This window comes from Cotesia typhae, unplaced genomic scaffold (genome assembly GCF_013202065.1).
Source record: "Cotesia typhae breed Kobodo isofemale line unplaced genomic scaffold, CoteBio_Ctyphae scaffold_13, whole genome shotgun sequence".
Lineage (NCBI taxonomy): Eukaryota > Metazoa > Arthropoda > Insecta > Hymenoptera > Braconidae > Cotesia > Cotesia typhae.
In genome coordinates this window covers 7,463,193-7,478,204 of record NW_027423774.1, presented here as the reverse complement: position 1 = coordinate 7,478,204, position 15,012 = coordinate 7,463,193, and the positions used below count along the sequence as shown (strand labels likewise).

The 15,012-nt window shown below is 28.0% G+C and overlaps 3 protein-coding genes and 1 long non-coding RNA gene across 11 annotated transcripts; 2 read left to right on the top strand and 2 right to left on the bottom strand.

Moving 5' to 3' along the window:
• The first annotated feature begins 188 nt into the window (after positions 1-188).
• On the top strand, positions 189-5,193 carry LOC141534627 (uncharacterized). Of its 6 annotated transcripts, XM_074254085.1 has the most exons (5): positions 1,413-1,554; positions 1,618-1,674; positions 2,656-3,188; positions 3,259-3,429; positions 3,893-5,192. In XM_074254085.1, exons 4-5 carry the CDS (start codon positions 3,316-3,318, stop codon positions 4,922-4,924), a joined length of 1,146 nt encoding a protein of 381 aa, XP_074110186.1. In that variant the 5' UTR covers positions 1,413-1,554; positions 1,618-1,674; positions 2,656-3,188; positions 3,259-3,315; the 3' UTR covers positions 4,925-5,192. The 6 variants fall into 6 exon arrangements, 5 of the variants coding, with proteins under 5 accessions (XP_074110187.1, XP_074110186.1, XP_074110190.1 ...); XR_012480446.1 differs by lacking the exons at positions 1,413-1,554; positions 1,618-1,674 and adding an exon at positions 189-609 and having other exon boundaries at positions 3,572-4,041; XM_074254086.1 differs by lacking the exons at positions 1,413-1,554; positions 1,618-1,674 and adding an exon at positions 197-609.
• LOC141534628 (uncharacterized) lies at positions 1,040-4,417 on the bottom strand. 2 transcript variants are annotated; one of them, XM_074254091.1, is made up of 3 exons: positions 4,377-4,417; positions 4,215-4,313; positions 1,040-2,025 (listed from the first exon to the last, which is right to left on the bottom strand). In XM_074254091.1, exon 3 carries the CDS (start codon positions 1,844-1,846, stop codon positions 1,040-1,042), a length of 807 nt encoding a protein of 268 aa, XP_074110192.1. In that variant the 5' UTR covers positions 1,847-2,025; positions 4,215-4,313; positions 4,377-4,417. The 2 variants fall into 2 exon arrangements, with proteins under 2 accessions (XP_074110192.1, XP_074110191.1); XM_074254090.1 differs by lacking the exon at positions 4,377-4,417 and adding an exon at positions 4,037-4,151 and having other exon boundaries at positions 4,215-4,241.
• A 1,697-nt stretch (positions 5,194-6,890) lies between the features above and the next one.
• Positions 6,891-11,562, top strand: U2a (small nuclear ribonucleoprotein polypeptide A'-like U2A). Of its 2 annotated transcripts, XR_012480510.1 has the most exons (5): positions 6,891-7,147; positions 10,035-10,075; positions 10,151-10,727; positions 11,080-11,180; positions 11,431-11,562. XR_012480510.1 is itself a non-coding variant. In XM_074254588.1 (4 exons), exons 1-4 carry the CDS (start codon positions 7,066-7,068, stop codon positions 11,118-11,120), a joined length of 741 nt encoding a protein of 246 aa, XP_074110689.1. In that variant the 5' UTR covers positions 6,891-7,065; the 3' UTR covers positions 11,121-11,356. The 2 variants fall into 2 exon arrangements, 1 of the variants encoding a protein (XP_074110689.1); XM_074254588.1 differs by lacking the exon at positions 11,431-11,562 and having other exon boundaries at positions 11,080-11,356.
• On the bottom strand, positions 7,833-9,649 carry LOC141534938 (uncharacterized). Its single transcript, XR_012480511.1, has 2 exons — positions 9,457-9,649; positions 7,833-8,676 (listed from the first exon to the last, which is right to left on the bottom strand). It is a non-coding gene; the product is annotated as an uncharacterized LOC141534938 (long non-coding RNA).
• Positions 11,563-15,012: the final 3,450 nt, after the last annotated feature.

The window sequence follows — 15,012 nt, the reverse complement described above, 5'->3', positions numbered from 1 at the left end:
TTCTGATAACTTACAATCTCTATCGCATTCTCACCAACTATCTGAGCAAATGTAATCTCGACATTTACAATTTAAAAACGAGCACATAGAGACACCTATAAACTATAAACGGCCTGAAAACAGCAACAACACCACACATCAACAACTATTCCACCATCCAGTGCAACGGCCGAGGCCGAATAGGAAACCTCCCGGAGCCAATAGCAATTATAATAATAATAATAATAATAATAATAATAATAATAATAATAATAATAATAATAATAATAATAATAATAATAGGCGCAAGGTAGTCTCGTCCATTTTTTTGTAAACGAGTGTTATTAATAGTATGGAGGGTAGAGATATTATCTCTGTCACGGCAAAAAATTAATAGATAGAGTTAAATAAAAATTATAAATGTAGAGTTTTCGAAATTGAAAACATGAAGACCTGATGAAAATTCCATGTGTTAAAAAATGTATAAAAATAATTAAACATGATTGTATGAAAACTTATTTAAGTAGTACAACAACAACAATTACCACAAGTAACTTCTTGACAAAAAGATGGACAGCCATTAATGTGATCAGAATACTTAACTCATTGTTATGGAATAATTATTTCTAGGTAAATTTTTGAAATATTAATTTGTATTAGAGAAATTATAAAATCATACTAAAATTAGCCAACGTTTAATCATTTGTAAATTTTTAAATTAATTCAATTAAAACTAAAAAAATTTTTTTGAAAAAATTGCACGTATAATTACTCAAATTTTTAACATGTAACATTTTTTAGTTTAATTTCTTTCTAATAATTTATCAATACAATAAATTATAAAAATTTTTAGTTCATGGATAATTTAATTTTTATTATTAAAAATCTTTTACTTAAATAATATGTCAAAAAAAAATATTTATTATATTTATAAAATATAACTATTGCAAGATTTATCACTGAATTTGTTACAAGATAATCTTACAAATTATTGAAAAAGCTGATCTAGCAATTAATAATTTATAATCAATGAACATTATTTCGTGTTGACGAAAGTTTTTTAACATATTTTTTTTTTTTTTTTTTGCTCAGGTAACCACTTGTCAGCTCGTCCGAAGAAATTAAATTTTCTTTTGAATGATGGCAAATTATTCCTGAAAAATGATACATGATGTTGATCATGATCATTTTTTGTTTTTTCAGGATCTTCCAATTTTGGGAATTTTACTGATTTTGTAGCGAATTCGGGATAAAATTTATCTATTTTTTGCTTCAATAGAATTTCCGAAAAGTTTATATCATTCACTTTTCTAATTGCAATAATTTTAGATTTTTTTCCATTAATAAAAATTTCTTCATTTTCACAATAACTTCGGGGCAACTGTAATTTAACGGTTTGTGATGCGGCTTTTGAACTCAGAGCTAAGGCAGTTGAAATTTTTAATCCTCCATTACTAATGACATCTTTCTTCTCAGCTGGTTTGGTGTTGGTAACAAATGATGATGGAGGTTGATGTACTTCCACAATAGTTTCAGCAGGTTTAAGAGGAATCTTCAAAACGTCTTTGGTTAAAGGTAAGTTCAGTTTAATTTTTTTCATTAGATTTTCTTTATTACTAATGACATCTTTCTTTTTAGCTGGTTTCGTGTTTACGGGTTGTCTTTTTGCCAAAAAAGGATTACTAGATTGTGGAGGTATTATATTTTCAATATCACACAATATATCATTATAGTTATCTGTAGCTTCTTTTTTTTCGGGAATGTCTAATTCCTCTGGAGCCACATCAAAAATTTCTAGTTCATCTCCGTCATCGTCAATAATAGATTTTAATAACAATTGGAGCTCTTGTAGAGATCTTGGAATCATACTCAAGTATTGCTTGATATTAAATCTAATGTTTTCATTACTAATTTCTTGTCTTAATGCGTTTATATGATTTTGTCTTTCTATAACGAATTGAGGTGTTCTTCTTTTCGGCTTTTTTCCCGTAGTCAAAATTCGATTGTAATTAATTTCTTCGTCTAAAATTACTTTATTAATTCCGTCTGTAAATCAAACAAAAAAAAATATATAAAAATATTTTTAATCTATATTATTAAGAGTCTAATCAATAATATTATTAGTTATTGTAAAAATCAATAAAAACTTATATTATTAATATAAATTATTAAAATTAAAAGAAAAATTCATATGTTTTCAGTTTTACATATTTTTAAAAATTATAATTTTTTTTTTTTAATTAAAATTTTTTAGTTGTGTTTTTATATGAGGCAATATATCTTTTTCATAATTTATTTTTGAAAAGTATTATTTAAATAATTTTCCTTTCTCTCAGTAATAAAATTGCTCTGTTGTAATTTTTTTTAGAATTAAAAAAAAAAATTTTTTTAGTCATAATTTTTTTTTATCAAAAAAAAATTACTCGACAAATCTATAAAATATAAATTTTTAAATAAAGCAAAAAAATTTTATATAAAAATTTATAATTAAAAATAATTGTCCATCAATAAAATTTTAATTTTTTTAATTAAAAAATAATCTATGACCTGAATTTACATTAAAAAAAAAATCTCTATCATCCAAGACAAATATATTTTTTTAATTATAAATTTTTTATTAATTTATTAAAAATGAAATCCAAATTTTATAATTAAAAAGAAATATTAATTTTTCAGATGTTAATAATCGGAGAACTCGATCGAGTCTACGAAATCAGTCGCTTATTCTGAAACGAAGGAATAGACATGACTCACAACCCTGAATTCACTTTCTGTGAGTTCTACATGGCCTACGTCGACTACCACGATCTAATGACAATAACCAATACACTGGTCTCAGGTATGGTAAAAAATATCCACGGAACCCACAAGCCAGTTTACCACCCAGACGGTCCGGAAGGCGAAGGCATAGAGATAGATTTCACTCCCTCGAGACGACTGCCAGTGATAACCCTGAAAGAGAAAGCTGGTCGTCAAGTTTCCGGATCCGAAGGAATTAAACCTGAGGAATCCAACAAATTCCTGAGTGATTTATGCATCAAGCATTACGTCGAGTATCCTCCACCAAGATCCACCGCACGTTTGTTGGACAAACTGGTGGGAGATTTAATTAAGGAGACTTGCATTCACCCAACGTTTATCACTGACCACCCTTAGATCATGTCGCCACTCGCCAAGTGGCGCAGGTCTGCCAAGGGTCACACTAAGAGGTTTGAGCTCTTCGTCATGAAAAAGAAACGCTGCAATGCTTATACCGAGTTTAACGATCCTATTTTTCAGAGAGAACGGTTCGAGCAGCAAGTCAAGGATAAGGATACTGAAGATAATGAATCTTAGATGATTGATGAAAATTTCTACACTGCTCTGGAGTATGGGCTACCTCCTACTGGAGGATGGGGCATGTTTATTGATCGACTGATTATATTTTTAACTGACTGTAATAATACTAAGGTAATTATTATTTATTTTATTATAAATATTAAGAGGATAAGAAAAATTTTTTTTCGAAGATAGTCATATGATAAAATAATTTTTTTTTCATAACATTGAGTGTCATTGCAAAGATCTTAACTTGAATTTATGCCTTTTCAAGATTTCACATAATATTCACCGATAGTCAATTTATTATGATAAGTATTTCGACTTCATTCGAAAATGCTCTATCTCTAAATACACAAGTAAGAAATTACATTGTATCTTAAGAACTATTGACATTTATAAAGGTATAAGTTCACCACGACATTATACTCATCGAGACCTTTTATTAGAATACCCACATCAATTTTTCATATATATATATATATATATATATATATATATATATATATATATATATATATATATATATATATATATAATATATCAAAATCCATGTGGGTAACAAGTGGTAAACAAAAATTTTATGTCAATGAAGTCGACAATCCAACCGTTCCAATCATTGCAATCAAAAACCACAATACCATGTACGGTTACTTCGGAAACCGCAACAGAAAATTTAAAAAATAATTCTCCGATTAGAATTTCAAAATATTTTCAACAAGTGCCATTAAAAACTTACTATCCTGCGCCCGAATCACCTAATGATTTATCAGCTAATGGTGTTTCAAAAGCCATTGAAATCACTGTGGACGTACACCAACCTCCATCATCCTCTGCTACCAACAAAAAAATAGCTGAGAAGAAAGATGTCATTAGTAATACAGAAAATCTAATGAAAAAAATGAAATTGAACTTACCTCTAACCAAAGATGTTTTGAAGATTCCTCTTAAGCCCGCAGAAACCTTTCTGGAAGTACATCAACCTCCATCATCTTCTATTACCAACACGAAACCAGCTAAAAAGAAAGATGTCATTAGTAATAAAGAAAATCTAATGAAAAAAATTAAACTGAACTTACCTTTAACCAAAGACGTTTTGAAGATTCCTCTTAAACCTGCTGAAACTATTGTGGAAGTACATCAACCTCCATCATCATTTGTTACCAACACCAAACCAGCTGAGAAGAAAGATGTCATTAGTAATGGAGGATTAAAAATTTCAACTGCCTTAGCTCTGAGTTCAAAAGCCGCATCACAAACCGTTAAATTACAGTTGCCCCGAAGTTATTGTGAAAATGAAGAAATTTTTATTAATGGAAAAAAATCTAAAATTATTGCAATTAGAAAAGTGAATGATATAAACTTTTCGGAAATTCTATTGAAGCAAAAAATAGATAAATTTTATCCCGAATTCGCTACAAAATCAGTAAAATTCCCAAAATTGGAAGATCCTGAAAAAACAAAAATGATCATGATCAACATCATGTATCATTTTTCAGGAATAATTTGCCATCATTCAAAAGAAAATTTAATTTCTTCGGACGAGCTGACAAGTGGTTACCTGAGCAAAAAAAAAAAAAAAAAATATGTTAAAAAACTTTCGTCAACACGAAATAATGTTCATTGATTATAAATTATTAATTGCTAGATCAGCTTTTTCAATAATTTGTAAGATTATCTTGTAACAAATTCAGTGATAAATCTTGCAATAGTTATATTTTATAAATATAATAAATATTTTTTTTTTGACATATTATTTAAGTAAAAAGATTTTTTAATAATAAAAATTAAATTATCCATGAACTAAAAATTTTTATAATTTATTGTATTGATAAATTATTAGAAAGAAATTAAACTAAAAAATGTTACATGTTAAAAATTTGAGTAATTATACGTGCAATTTTTTCAAAAAAATTTTTTTAGTTTTAATTGAATTAATTTAAAAATTTACAAATGATTAAACGTTGGCTAATTTTAGTATGATTTTATAATTTCTCTAATACAAATTAATATTTCAAAAATTTACCTAGAAATAATTATTCCATAACAATGAGTTAAGTATTCTGATCACATTAATGGCTGTCCATCTTTTTTGTCAAGAAGTTACTTGTGGTAATTGTTGTTGTACTACTTAAATAAGTTTTCATACAATCATGTTTAATTATTTTTATACATTTTTTAACACATGGAATTTTCATCAGGTCTTCATGTTTTCAATTTCGAAAACTCTACATTTATAATTTTTTATTTAACTCTATCTATTAATTTTTTGCCGTGACAGAGATAATATCTCTACCCTCCATACTATTAATAACACTCGTTTACAAAAAAATGGACGAGACTACCTTGCGCCTATTATTATTATTATTATTATTATTATTATTATTATTATTATTATTATTATTATTATTATTATTATAATTGCTATTGGCTCCGGGAGGTTTCCTATTCGGCCTCGGCCGTTGCACTGGATGGTGGAATAGTTGTTGATGTGTGGTGTTGTTGCTGTTTTCAGGCCGTTTATAGTTTATAGGTGTCTCTATGTGCTCGTTTTTAAATTGTAAATGTCGAGATTACATTTGCTCAGATAGTTGGTGAGAATGCGATAGAGATTGTAAGTTATCAGAATTATAGGCAATCGGATTCTAAGTAATAGGAATTCTAGGTAATCAGTAATTTACCCCATAGGAATCCTACGTCATCGACAATTTAGGTAATCGGATTCAGGGTTATAGAAATCTAGGTAATCGGAATCTAAGTCACCGGTAATCTGACTCATCGGTCTGTAGGTAATCGACGTCTTCCCGTTAATTCATTTGATTTTTATTATTTAGTTAAAAATAACTTTAAATTGATCATGTTGTCGCCATCTACTATAATTGTATTGAACTACCAAGATAAAATTCAAAAGTCTGGGCAAAAGAAACCTGTGTGAATGGATGCCTGTGTAAACGATCTTCTGCGCTAACGGATGCCTGGGTAAGAGAAACTCTGGGTAAATGGATGTCTGGGTAAACGATGTACTGTATTTCAGAAATCTGGGTAAGCGCAATTCTGGTAAAATTATTCTGTCCAATGTTAGATCTGGGTAATCGGATTGTGGGCTACTGATGTCTACCCAAAATATTTTGCCTATTATCACTTCAAATTCACATTGCCGACTGTACAAAGGTGTTCATCGATACTGAAGTTTTTTTTTTATCATCTGAAAAAATTTTCGGAAAGTGTCCAATCGAGAGTTAAGTTTTCCAGTTATTGCGAGACGGAAAAAAAATTTTTCTATTAATGACGATTCGGATTTTGTCTTTTCAATTTAATAATTTTCTGATAAACAGAATTTATTAAAGTTGTCAATATTATTTTCGGAATGTGTCCAATCGAATTTTGCCTCTTCGTATCGTTTCCAGTCGAAAAAAGAATTTTTCGATAGATGACAGCACGGTTTGTGTCTTTTCGCATATATTAGTTTTTGGTAAGTTTCGCTTATAACAAACTAAGGGTAGCCTATCTACAGTAATAGCAACATAACAAATCTATCTATAGTAAAATTCGTTTTACATATAACAATATGGCTGTTTTGGCTTTATGTGTATACTCACTCGTCTCTCAACGGCATTGAGCGGCATAGCGGCTTTTAGCCAGTGTATTCATTTTAATGGGAATTCATGGCACAAGTTGACTTCAAGTTATTTTGAGATTGAACTAATTTTCAACAAACTGTTGTTTTTTTTATTAAAAAGTTTAGTTGTGGCATAAGATCTCATAAACATGGTCAAATTGACCACAGAATTGATACAGCAATCGATGCAGTATATAAATCCTGTACGAGACAGAGAATTGGACCTTCGAGGTTAGTAAACACCATTTATGATACAATTTTTATTTTCTTAAAAATATTGTTGCTTATCACAAAATTGAAAATTTTAATGAAAAATTTCTTAGTTTTCAAGTGTAGTCGTGAACACGTTTTAGAAAAAAAAAAAAGGGTGCGTGTACTTATGTACACGTGTAAGAAGTTATACTTCTTTGGCATAATAATTTTAATAGTTTTTTAATACTTTTAACATTTAAAAAAAAATAGTTTTTGATTGTATGCAAATAATTAATTACAATAAAATAATCCAAGACTGGAAAAGGAGTTATTATAGTCAATAAAGTTCAGTTTACATTTGAAAAATTAAATAAATAAATATTTATTATTATTCTCTTACATTAAGTGTAACATAAATTCTATTATTATTCGAATGTTGTTTTTAAATTATGTTTATTATTATTAATTATTAATTATTTTATTATATTATTCACTCAATTTAATAATAAATATTAGAAATTAATATTTAAATTTGATGTTCAATTTTAATTTTTTATCACAAATTTTTCACTTAATGTTTTATTAAATTTATTTCTTTTTTTTTTTTAAATATTAAATAATTAATAATAAATATTTAACGTTAATAATTTAATAATATTTAGTATGAATTATATTAAATAATAATTTTGTCATTTATATTACTAAATAATACATACAGATAGAGTTAATCTAAATTGTATTGGAGCACTTAGGAAGGTTGATGAGCACAGTTTTTTCACAAATATTTTCTAATATTAATTAGTATTGATTTAAATATTTAATTCAAATCACTTCTGATTATGACACGTGTTTTAAATGTAGAAACTCCAAGCATGTGGATAAATAATATAAATATAAATACACAGTGAACACAAGCGGCGTGCGTGCCAACATGCGCCACTAATAGAGGTTCTATTTCTGTTTTGTTGGTAGCATTTTTTCCTCAACTTAATGAGCGATTTAGTGGGCAACTTCATTTCTGTTAATTTTGTGTCACGGTGTGCGCGCGCATCGTAAAATTTCTCTCTCATCAATTTTTCATAACGCGCCTAAAGAAGTATAACTTCAAAACGTTTTCTGCTGTACTGTGATTATACAGCACAGGAGAATTAGCCATATGCACCTCAGCTTGTACAATTATAGAGTTGCGATTGTCGTGTGTTGAAGTAGATAAAAATGAATCATGTAAATTATCACCATCATGATCAGCAATACCAGTACTGGACACCGTTGAGACATCTGGACGATTTGTACTAACACTGGTGGTAGCTAACTGAAATGATGGTTCAAAAGTCCTTATTCGTGAATTTGAAGTTGACGGGATAGATGAAATGTCAGTCACGGATGATTCGTTTGCTTGTGAAAGCATTATTTTTCGCAGCCTATAAGCACGAGTACGTTCTGCTCCTGTTTTTTTATTGGTTTTTCTACGGAAAAGCCTTGTCGAATTTTTTCAGCTTCTTTGGCAGCTTTTTTTCGATTGTAATAGTTTTTACAGTGTTCCGCATTTGTTTTACCCATCTTGAAAACTAGAACAGAAATTGAATAGTACCATTAATAGTCATCAAATTTAAACTAAAAGAATCTTAGATTGATCTTAGATATCAATAATTAATATTAAAAATTGAAAATTAATATATTTATATAATAATATATTTAATATAAATTTAAATAATATAATAATATATTATTAATAATAATATATAATAATAATAATAATAATATATATATATATATATATATATATATATATATATATATATATATATATATATATATATATATATATATATATATATATATTATTATTATATATAGATATATATAATTATTAAAAACAAAATTTAGAGAATAATAAATATATAAGACAAAATTTGTACTAAATATTATAAGATTCTTAATTTTAAATGTTTATTATTGATTATTTAATATTTTAAAAATAAATTTAATAATAAATTCAAAAATCGAATTTAAGGTTGGTCATTTTTAAATATTTTTATTGATTTCTTAATTTAATATTCACTTTTCATTTTTATCAAAAAGTTTTCATTAAATTTATTTAGTTATTTTTATAAATATTTATTATTTATTCAATTTAATAGCAAATATTAAAAATTAATATTATAATTTGATGTTCAATTTTAATTTTTATCACAAACTTTTTATTAAATGTTTTATTAAATTTATTTCTTTATTTTGTGAATATTAAATAACCAATAATAAGTATTTAACATTAATAATTTAATAATATTTAGTATTAATTATATTAAATAAAAGTATTTTAATTTATATCAATAAATAATACATACGGATAGTTAACCTCAATTATATTGGAGCACTTGAAAAAGTATATAAGCACAATTTTTTTCACTAATATTCACAAATAGTAAGTAATATCAATCAAAATATTCAATTTAAATCACTACTGAATATAATTTATTAGCACATATATAATTCGCACTTGTATGAAACTCAAACACGTGTTGTGAATGTATAAACTAAAGACATGTTGATAAATATTATAAATATGAAAACAGTGATCAGAGGTGACGAGCGTACCAATATGCGCGACTAATATCGAGGTTCAATTCCTATTTTGTTGGTAGCTTTTTTTTCGAGACTTAATGAGCGGTTAAGCAGACGGCTTCATACTGTTAATTTTGTGTCACAGGTGCGCGCGCATCTTAAAATTTCACTCTCATCATTTTTTCATAACGCGCCTAAAGAAGTATAACTTCAAAAAAACTTAGGTTTTTTCGACTAAAAATGAGTAGACTCCTTTTTTTAAGTACATACTTTATAATTGACAATTATACAATAAGTCGTCAATTTAATGATTTTAATTATAATCCAAAGAATAATTAAAAATATTTTTTATTTGCTTCAGGTTATAAGATACCAACAATTGAAAATTTGGGAGCTACACTCGTAAGTTCATTCGTATTTTATTATAAATTTTTTTTTGTTGTTAAAAAATATCATTAATTAACTTTTTTTTTCTAGGATCAATTTGATACAATAGATTTTTCCGATAATGACATCAGAAAATTAGATGGCTTTCCATTCTTAAAAAGAATTAAAACATTATTTTTTAACAATAACAGAATTGTTAGAATCTCTGAAGGTTTAGAAAATTACATACCCAATTTAGAAATGTTAATACTTACTGGAAATATGATACAAGAATTAGGCGATTTGGATCCTTTGATCCCTCTAAAAAATCTTCAGCATTTGTGTCTATTACAAAATCCAGTATCAGCTAAACCACAGTACAGACAATACATAATATACAGATTCCCACAACTTCGCGTACTGGATTGTCGAAAAATCAAGATGAAAGATAGAGAAGAGGCTGTTGAATACTTCCACAGTAAGCGAGGCAAAGAAATGGCACGAGAAATAGCTAAAAAGGCTAAAATGCAAGCAGCTATGGGCAATTCCGATAAACCATTAATGAGTACTGCTGAGAAAAATAAAATTAAGAATGCTATCTCCAATGCAACATCATTAGATGAAGTAAAACGACTAGGCAAACTACTTCAATCCGGTAACTTCCCTACGGAAGAACATCTACAAAACGGTAATATAAATTTATAATTCATAATTATGATGAAAAAATGATAAGCAAAAATCAAACATGTTATTAGTTGTTTAGTTTTCACATTGCAAATGTAATCGAGAGTTCAAGTCGATTATGTAAATTAATTTTTCAAGTCTAAATATTCAAATTATAAACCTATTGATCTTTGAAATCAACATAGTAATAATGATAATAATAATTTAAGTTTTTGATAATTCCAATAAGTATTAATATATTTAAATACATTTTAAAATTATAAATATATTGTAATATTAAGCAGAATCATATTGATGTTCATGCATAATTGAACAATTACTGTTTACTGATTTTAAAATTATCGTTTTTATTTTAGGAACCAACGGCAATACTGAAGCTATGCAAGAGGATGATTAAGTATAGAATTTGAGTTATAATTATTCTATAGCAAGTTGAAACAAAAATTTGAAATTGACAGTAAGTACGGTGGATTGAAAAATTATTCCTATTATCTTTTGTATTAAATTAATGTTATTTAAGCTGATAAGATACTTTACTGCGTATAAAATGGATTACACACAAAAATTTCTTTAAAAACGATTTGCACTATTAAATGGAAAAAATAAAATTTTATGTTCAATGTGAAAAATGTTCATGAGCCATGAAGCGATACAATTAATATCAATAAGTATTAATGACATTATATTGATTCTATTCTATCTTTCAGAATTAAACACATCATTTTTTTTTTAATTCAAGATCAAGGAATTTTGTTATTTTTTTTTTTATTTCTATTCTTGGAATATTCCATATAGTGTACATAAATTATCATTAAATAAATCAATATCATTCCATATAACTATTACTTGCTTATTGAATTTACAACAATGAACAAAATCGATGACTGATATTTAAGCCTAGATCACATTATTTATAATTTCAATAAATCTTTTATAGATTGATCTATATGACTATTTCTGGTCGGTATGAATAATGGTTTAAAAAAATTTGTTTTTTTGAAATATCTTCTGAACGGCTAGACTGATTAATTCCAAAAACTAGTCAGCTCTTAACATCAAAAAACCACGTCGATCGCCACCGGCCCAGTCAAAATCGGTTGATTCTTTCGTGAGATATCGCTGTCGAGAAAAATGGAAAAAAGAGTTTTTTTCAGAATTTTTATAAAATTTTTAGTTTCACTAGTTCGCGCATTTTAAATTTTTCAAAAAGCTTTAAGAACTGCGTTGAATGCCGTCAACTGCGAAAGAATCGGTTATTCCACTCAAAAGTTATTCCGGTTTGAATATTAAAAAAATGGTGTTCTATAAAACTTCTTTCTGACTTTTGAGCTCGAAGAGCTCGAAATGGCCCGAAAATTATATTTTTGAGCTTGAAGAGCTCAAAAACGTAATAGGTGCAATCTCGAGCGCTCAAGTATGGAATTAGCGGGAAGTTGCAGGGATAGCTTTTAGGGTCAAACATTTTCCGAATTTTTTTTAAATTGTTTCGACAGTGATATCTTTCGAACTAATTAATTGATTTCCATGGTTTTTGAAACGATTGACGTGTTTTTTTGAGCTCATGTAGTTATATTATTACATCAAAAACGATCCGAGAAGAAATATCGAAGTTATGTAAAAAAAAAAAAACACTTTTAAAATTTTTCGTTTTTGATAACTCATGAACGAATCAACCGATTGTGAATGATCTGGCGACTATTCACGTGATTTCTCAAGATTAAGAGCTGATTAGCTTTTGGAATTGATCAACATAGCCGTTTAGATTTGAGATTTCCCAAAATTTACGGATTAGAATTGGTTCAAATTGTCAGGAAATTTGATGGCAACGATGCTCTTTGGAATGTCAAAGGTCGGTACGGAGCCGTTCCGAAGTTGTGAAAGATTTACACAAACACACATATACGGCCGCATAGACTTCACCGTTAAAATAGTCAGAGAAAATTTCTAGTAACTCAAAACATTTAAACCTAATGAAAACTTGATTTTCGACTTTTCGCAAAACGGGATAAAACCAATAACTCCCTGAATTTAAAAAAATTTTAATTTTTCTTGGTCTGAAGTTAAAAATTGCTTATCTTTATCATATAATTACTTAAATTCAAATGTCCTCTTCAAAAAATGGCATCAACACATCTCTCAATAGATCTCTCTGCAACACACTACGGCTAATCAAATTAATCGAGATATAGCTTGCAGCCTTACAAGAGGTTCTATTATCCCAAAATTATATGCAAATTTGAATCAATTCTACCCTATAGAAACTAACCTGCTCTCAACCTCATACAACAATGTTTATTATAGCAAACTGCTTTGAAATCGTTTGATTTGTTCGAGAGGAATCATTGATAAAAAATTTCGAAAAATGTATTTTTTTAAAGAACTTTTAAATTTTTAGTTGAATAGACTTATGTTACGGTTAGAAATTTCGGTCAAATTATTAAGTAATTGTAAATATTCCCACTGTAAAATAAATAGATGAAAGGATCAGGATAGAAGAAAGCAGATGAAAAAGTCTTAGTATTGATTTGGGAGTGTCAATGGAGGAGTGGACACAAGAGTCAAAGTGACACCCTCACAACTGAAAACTAAGAGAAAGATAGAGGAGAACAGAAAACAAAGCGAGAATAGGCTTTACTCCGAGATGAAGGTCACCAGACGAGCCATGGCGCCAGGTATCTCCGTGTACGGCGCCAGAAATCTTCGAAAAGAAGATACAATCCCTATTGTAGACAAAAGGGGATGTTTTATCACCCCTGGTAAGAGATGTCCCACCACTACTGATCAGAGCTCCACTTCTCCACGAAAAACGCTGATGGTCATTGGGGGGCGACTAACTACAATCCGTCGCTCCAGGTGAAGGCCATCTACAGACCAATACTGTCAAGAAATTTTAATATAAAGAGATGGACACAATTAAGAAATTAACAAAAACCGAAGGGGTTTGCCACCATCACTAGCCTAAGTATATGGAAATTTGGGGGAATATACTACCATCGCTAATCAAGAGTTTTACTCCTTCGTGAGTGTATAAAAACGCAAGCTCCTCGGGGTAAGCACAGTCAGTCATATATCAAATGTCATTACATACGAGAAACCATTCGCCGAACACACGGCAGTTTATTATCAAATATTCCCATACGGGGAACCTTTTGACGATTGTCATCAGCTCAGTCTTAAATAATATCTCATACGACCAAGTTCCAACAACGAGTATATTTTTATTCAATATAAGGTAAAGTACCCAGTACTTGAACACTTCTCAAAATGGGACCAGTAGTTGAACAGACTTTTAGAATTGTTATAGAAAATCCAAGTATATATTATGAGTAATATTCACATGTTATAATTTTTCAATGATACAGTAATTGATTTCTATGAGTTTTTTCAATTATAAATAAAAAAAATTATATGTTTTTTAACTTTAAAGTTGACATATTGAGAATAGCCGATAGATGCTATTTTTTTCATGAAAAAGGTACTAAACCGTAAACCGAACAATCAGAAAAAAAAAACGGTACTTCATCATTTTAAGTAAAAAAAATTGTACCACTCAATAAAATAGTCTTTTCTCAATATTATATATTTTTTGCAAAGACATAAACTAAAATTTTTATATTAAATTTTAGCGCTCAACTATACCTCCAAATTTTCCAAGCGGTACCCAGAAGTTGAACAAGCTGAGGCCGTATAATTTTAACCGCACTCTAACCTCTAATAGGTTTATAGACTAGTGATTTATATCAATTATGGCAAATTAAATAAGTTTTATAGCTAAAAATAAATGTAGTTCAAAATTATTGAACGTTTTGAATTGAGTTTTTTTTATTTATAATTGAAAATTTGCTTTGTTATTCATGAAAAATGTTATTAAAAAATTAAATAGAAATATTTCTCATTTTAAAATCAATATATTAAATATTCTCAGCGTTATTTTTCATATTAATCAATAATATGTTATAATTTTTTTGATATTTCAATGAAACGTTGAAAATTTATGGTGTGCCCATTGCCATATATTTTACTTGTTTAACTACTGCTCCCGGAGTGTTGAACAAGTACTGCGGCTTGTCAGAACTGATCGTTCAACTACTACTTCTTTCATAGTCTATCTTAAAAACGTTGTAAAAATATAATTATTCAATTATTTGCGTTATTTTGCGCTTTAATCAATTCAAAATCATTTATATTTTTGTAAAAAATACTAATTTGAACTAATAATTACATCTTTCTATATTAAAGGTAGGATCAAATACGTTTTTCTTTGAAACCCATTCAACTACTGGGTACTT

Bases quoted from the DNA above. Each gene is read 5' to 3' on its own strand.
- LOC141534628 (XM_074254091.1), bottom strand. From the start codon at position 1,846: ATGATTCCAAGATCTCTACAAGAGCTCCAATTGTTATTAAAATCTATT.
- LOC141534627 (XM_074254086.1), top strand. From the start codon at position 3,316: ATGATTGATGAAAATTTCTACACTGCTCTGGAGTATGGGCTACCTCCT. The intron at 3,430-3,892 runs GTAATTATTATT...ATGTCAATGAAG, and splicing joins CTGACTGTAATAATACTAAG to TCGACAATCCAACCGTTCCA.
- U2a (XM_074254588.1), top strand. From the start codon at position 7,066: ATGGTCAAATTGACCACAGAATTGATACAGCAATCGATGCAGTATATA. The intron at 7,148-10,034 runs GTTAGTAAACAC...TATTTGCTTCAG, and splicing joins CAGAGAATTGGACCTTCGAG to GTTATAAGATACCAACAATT. The intron at 10,728-11,079 runs GTAATATAAATT...TTTTTATTTTAG, and splicing joins GGAAGAACATCTACAAAACG to GAACCAACGGCAATACTGAA.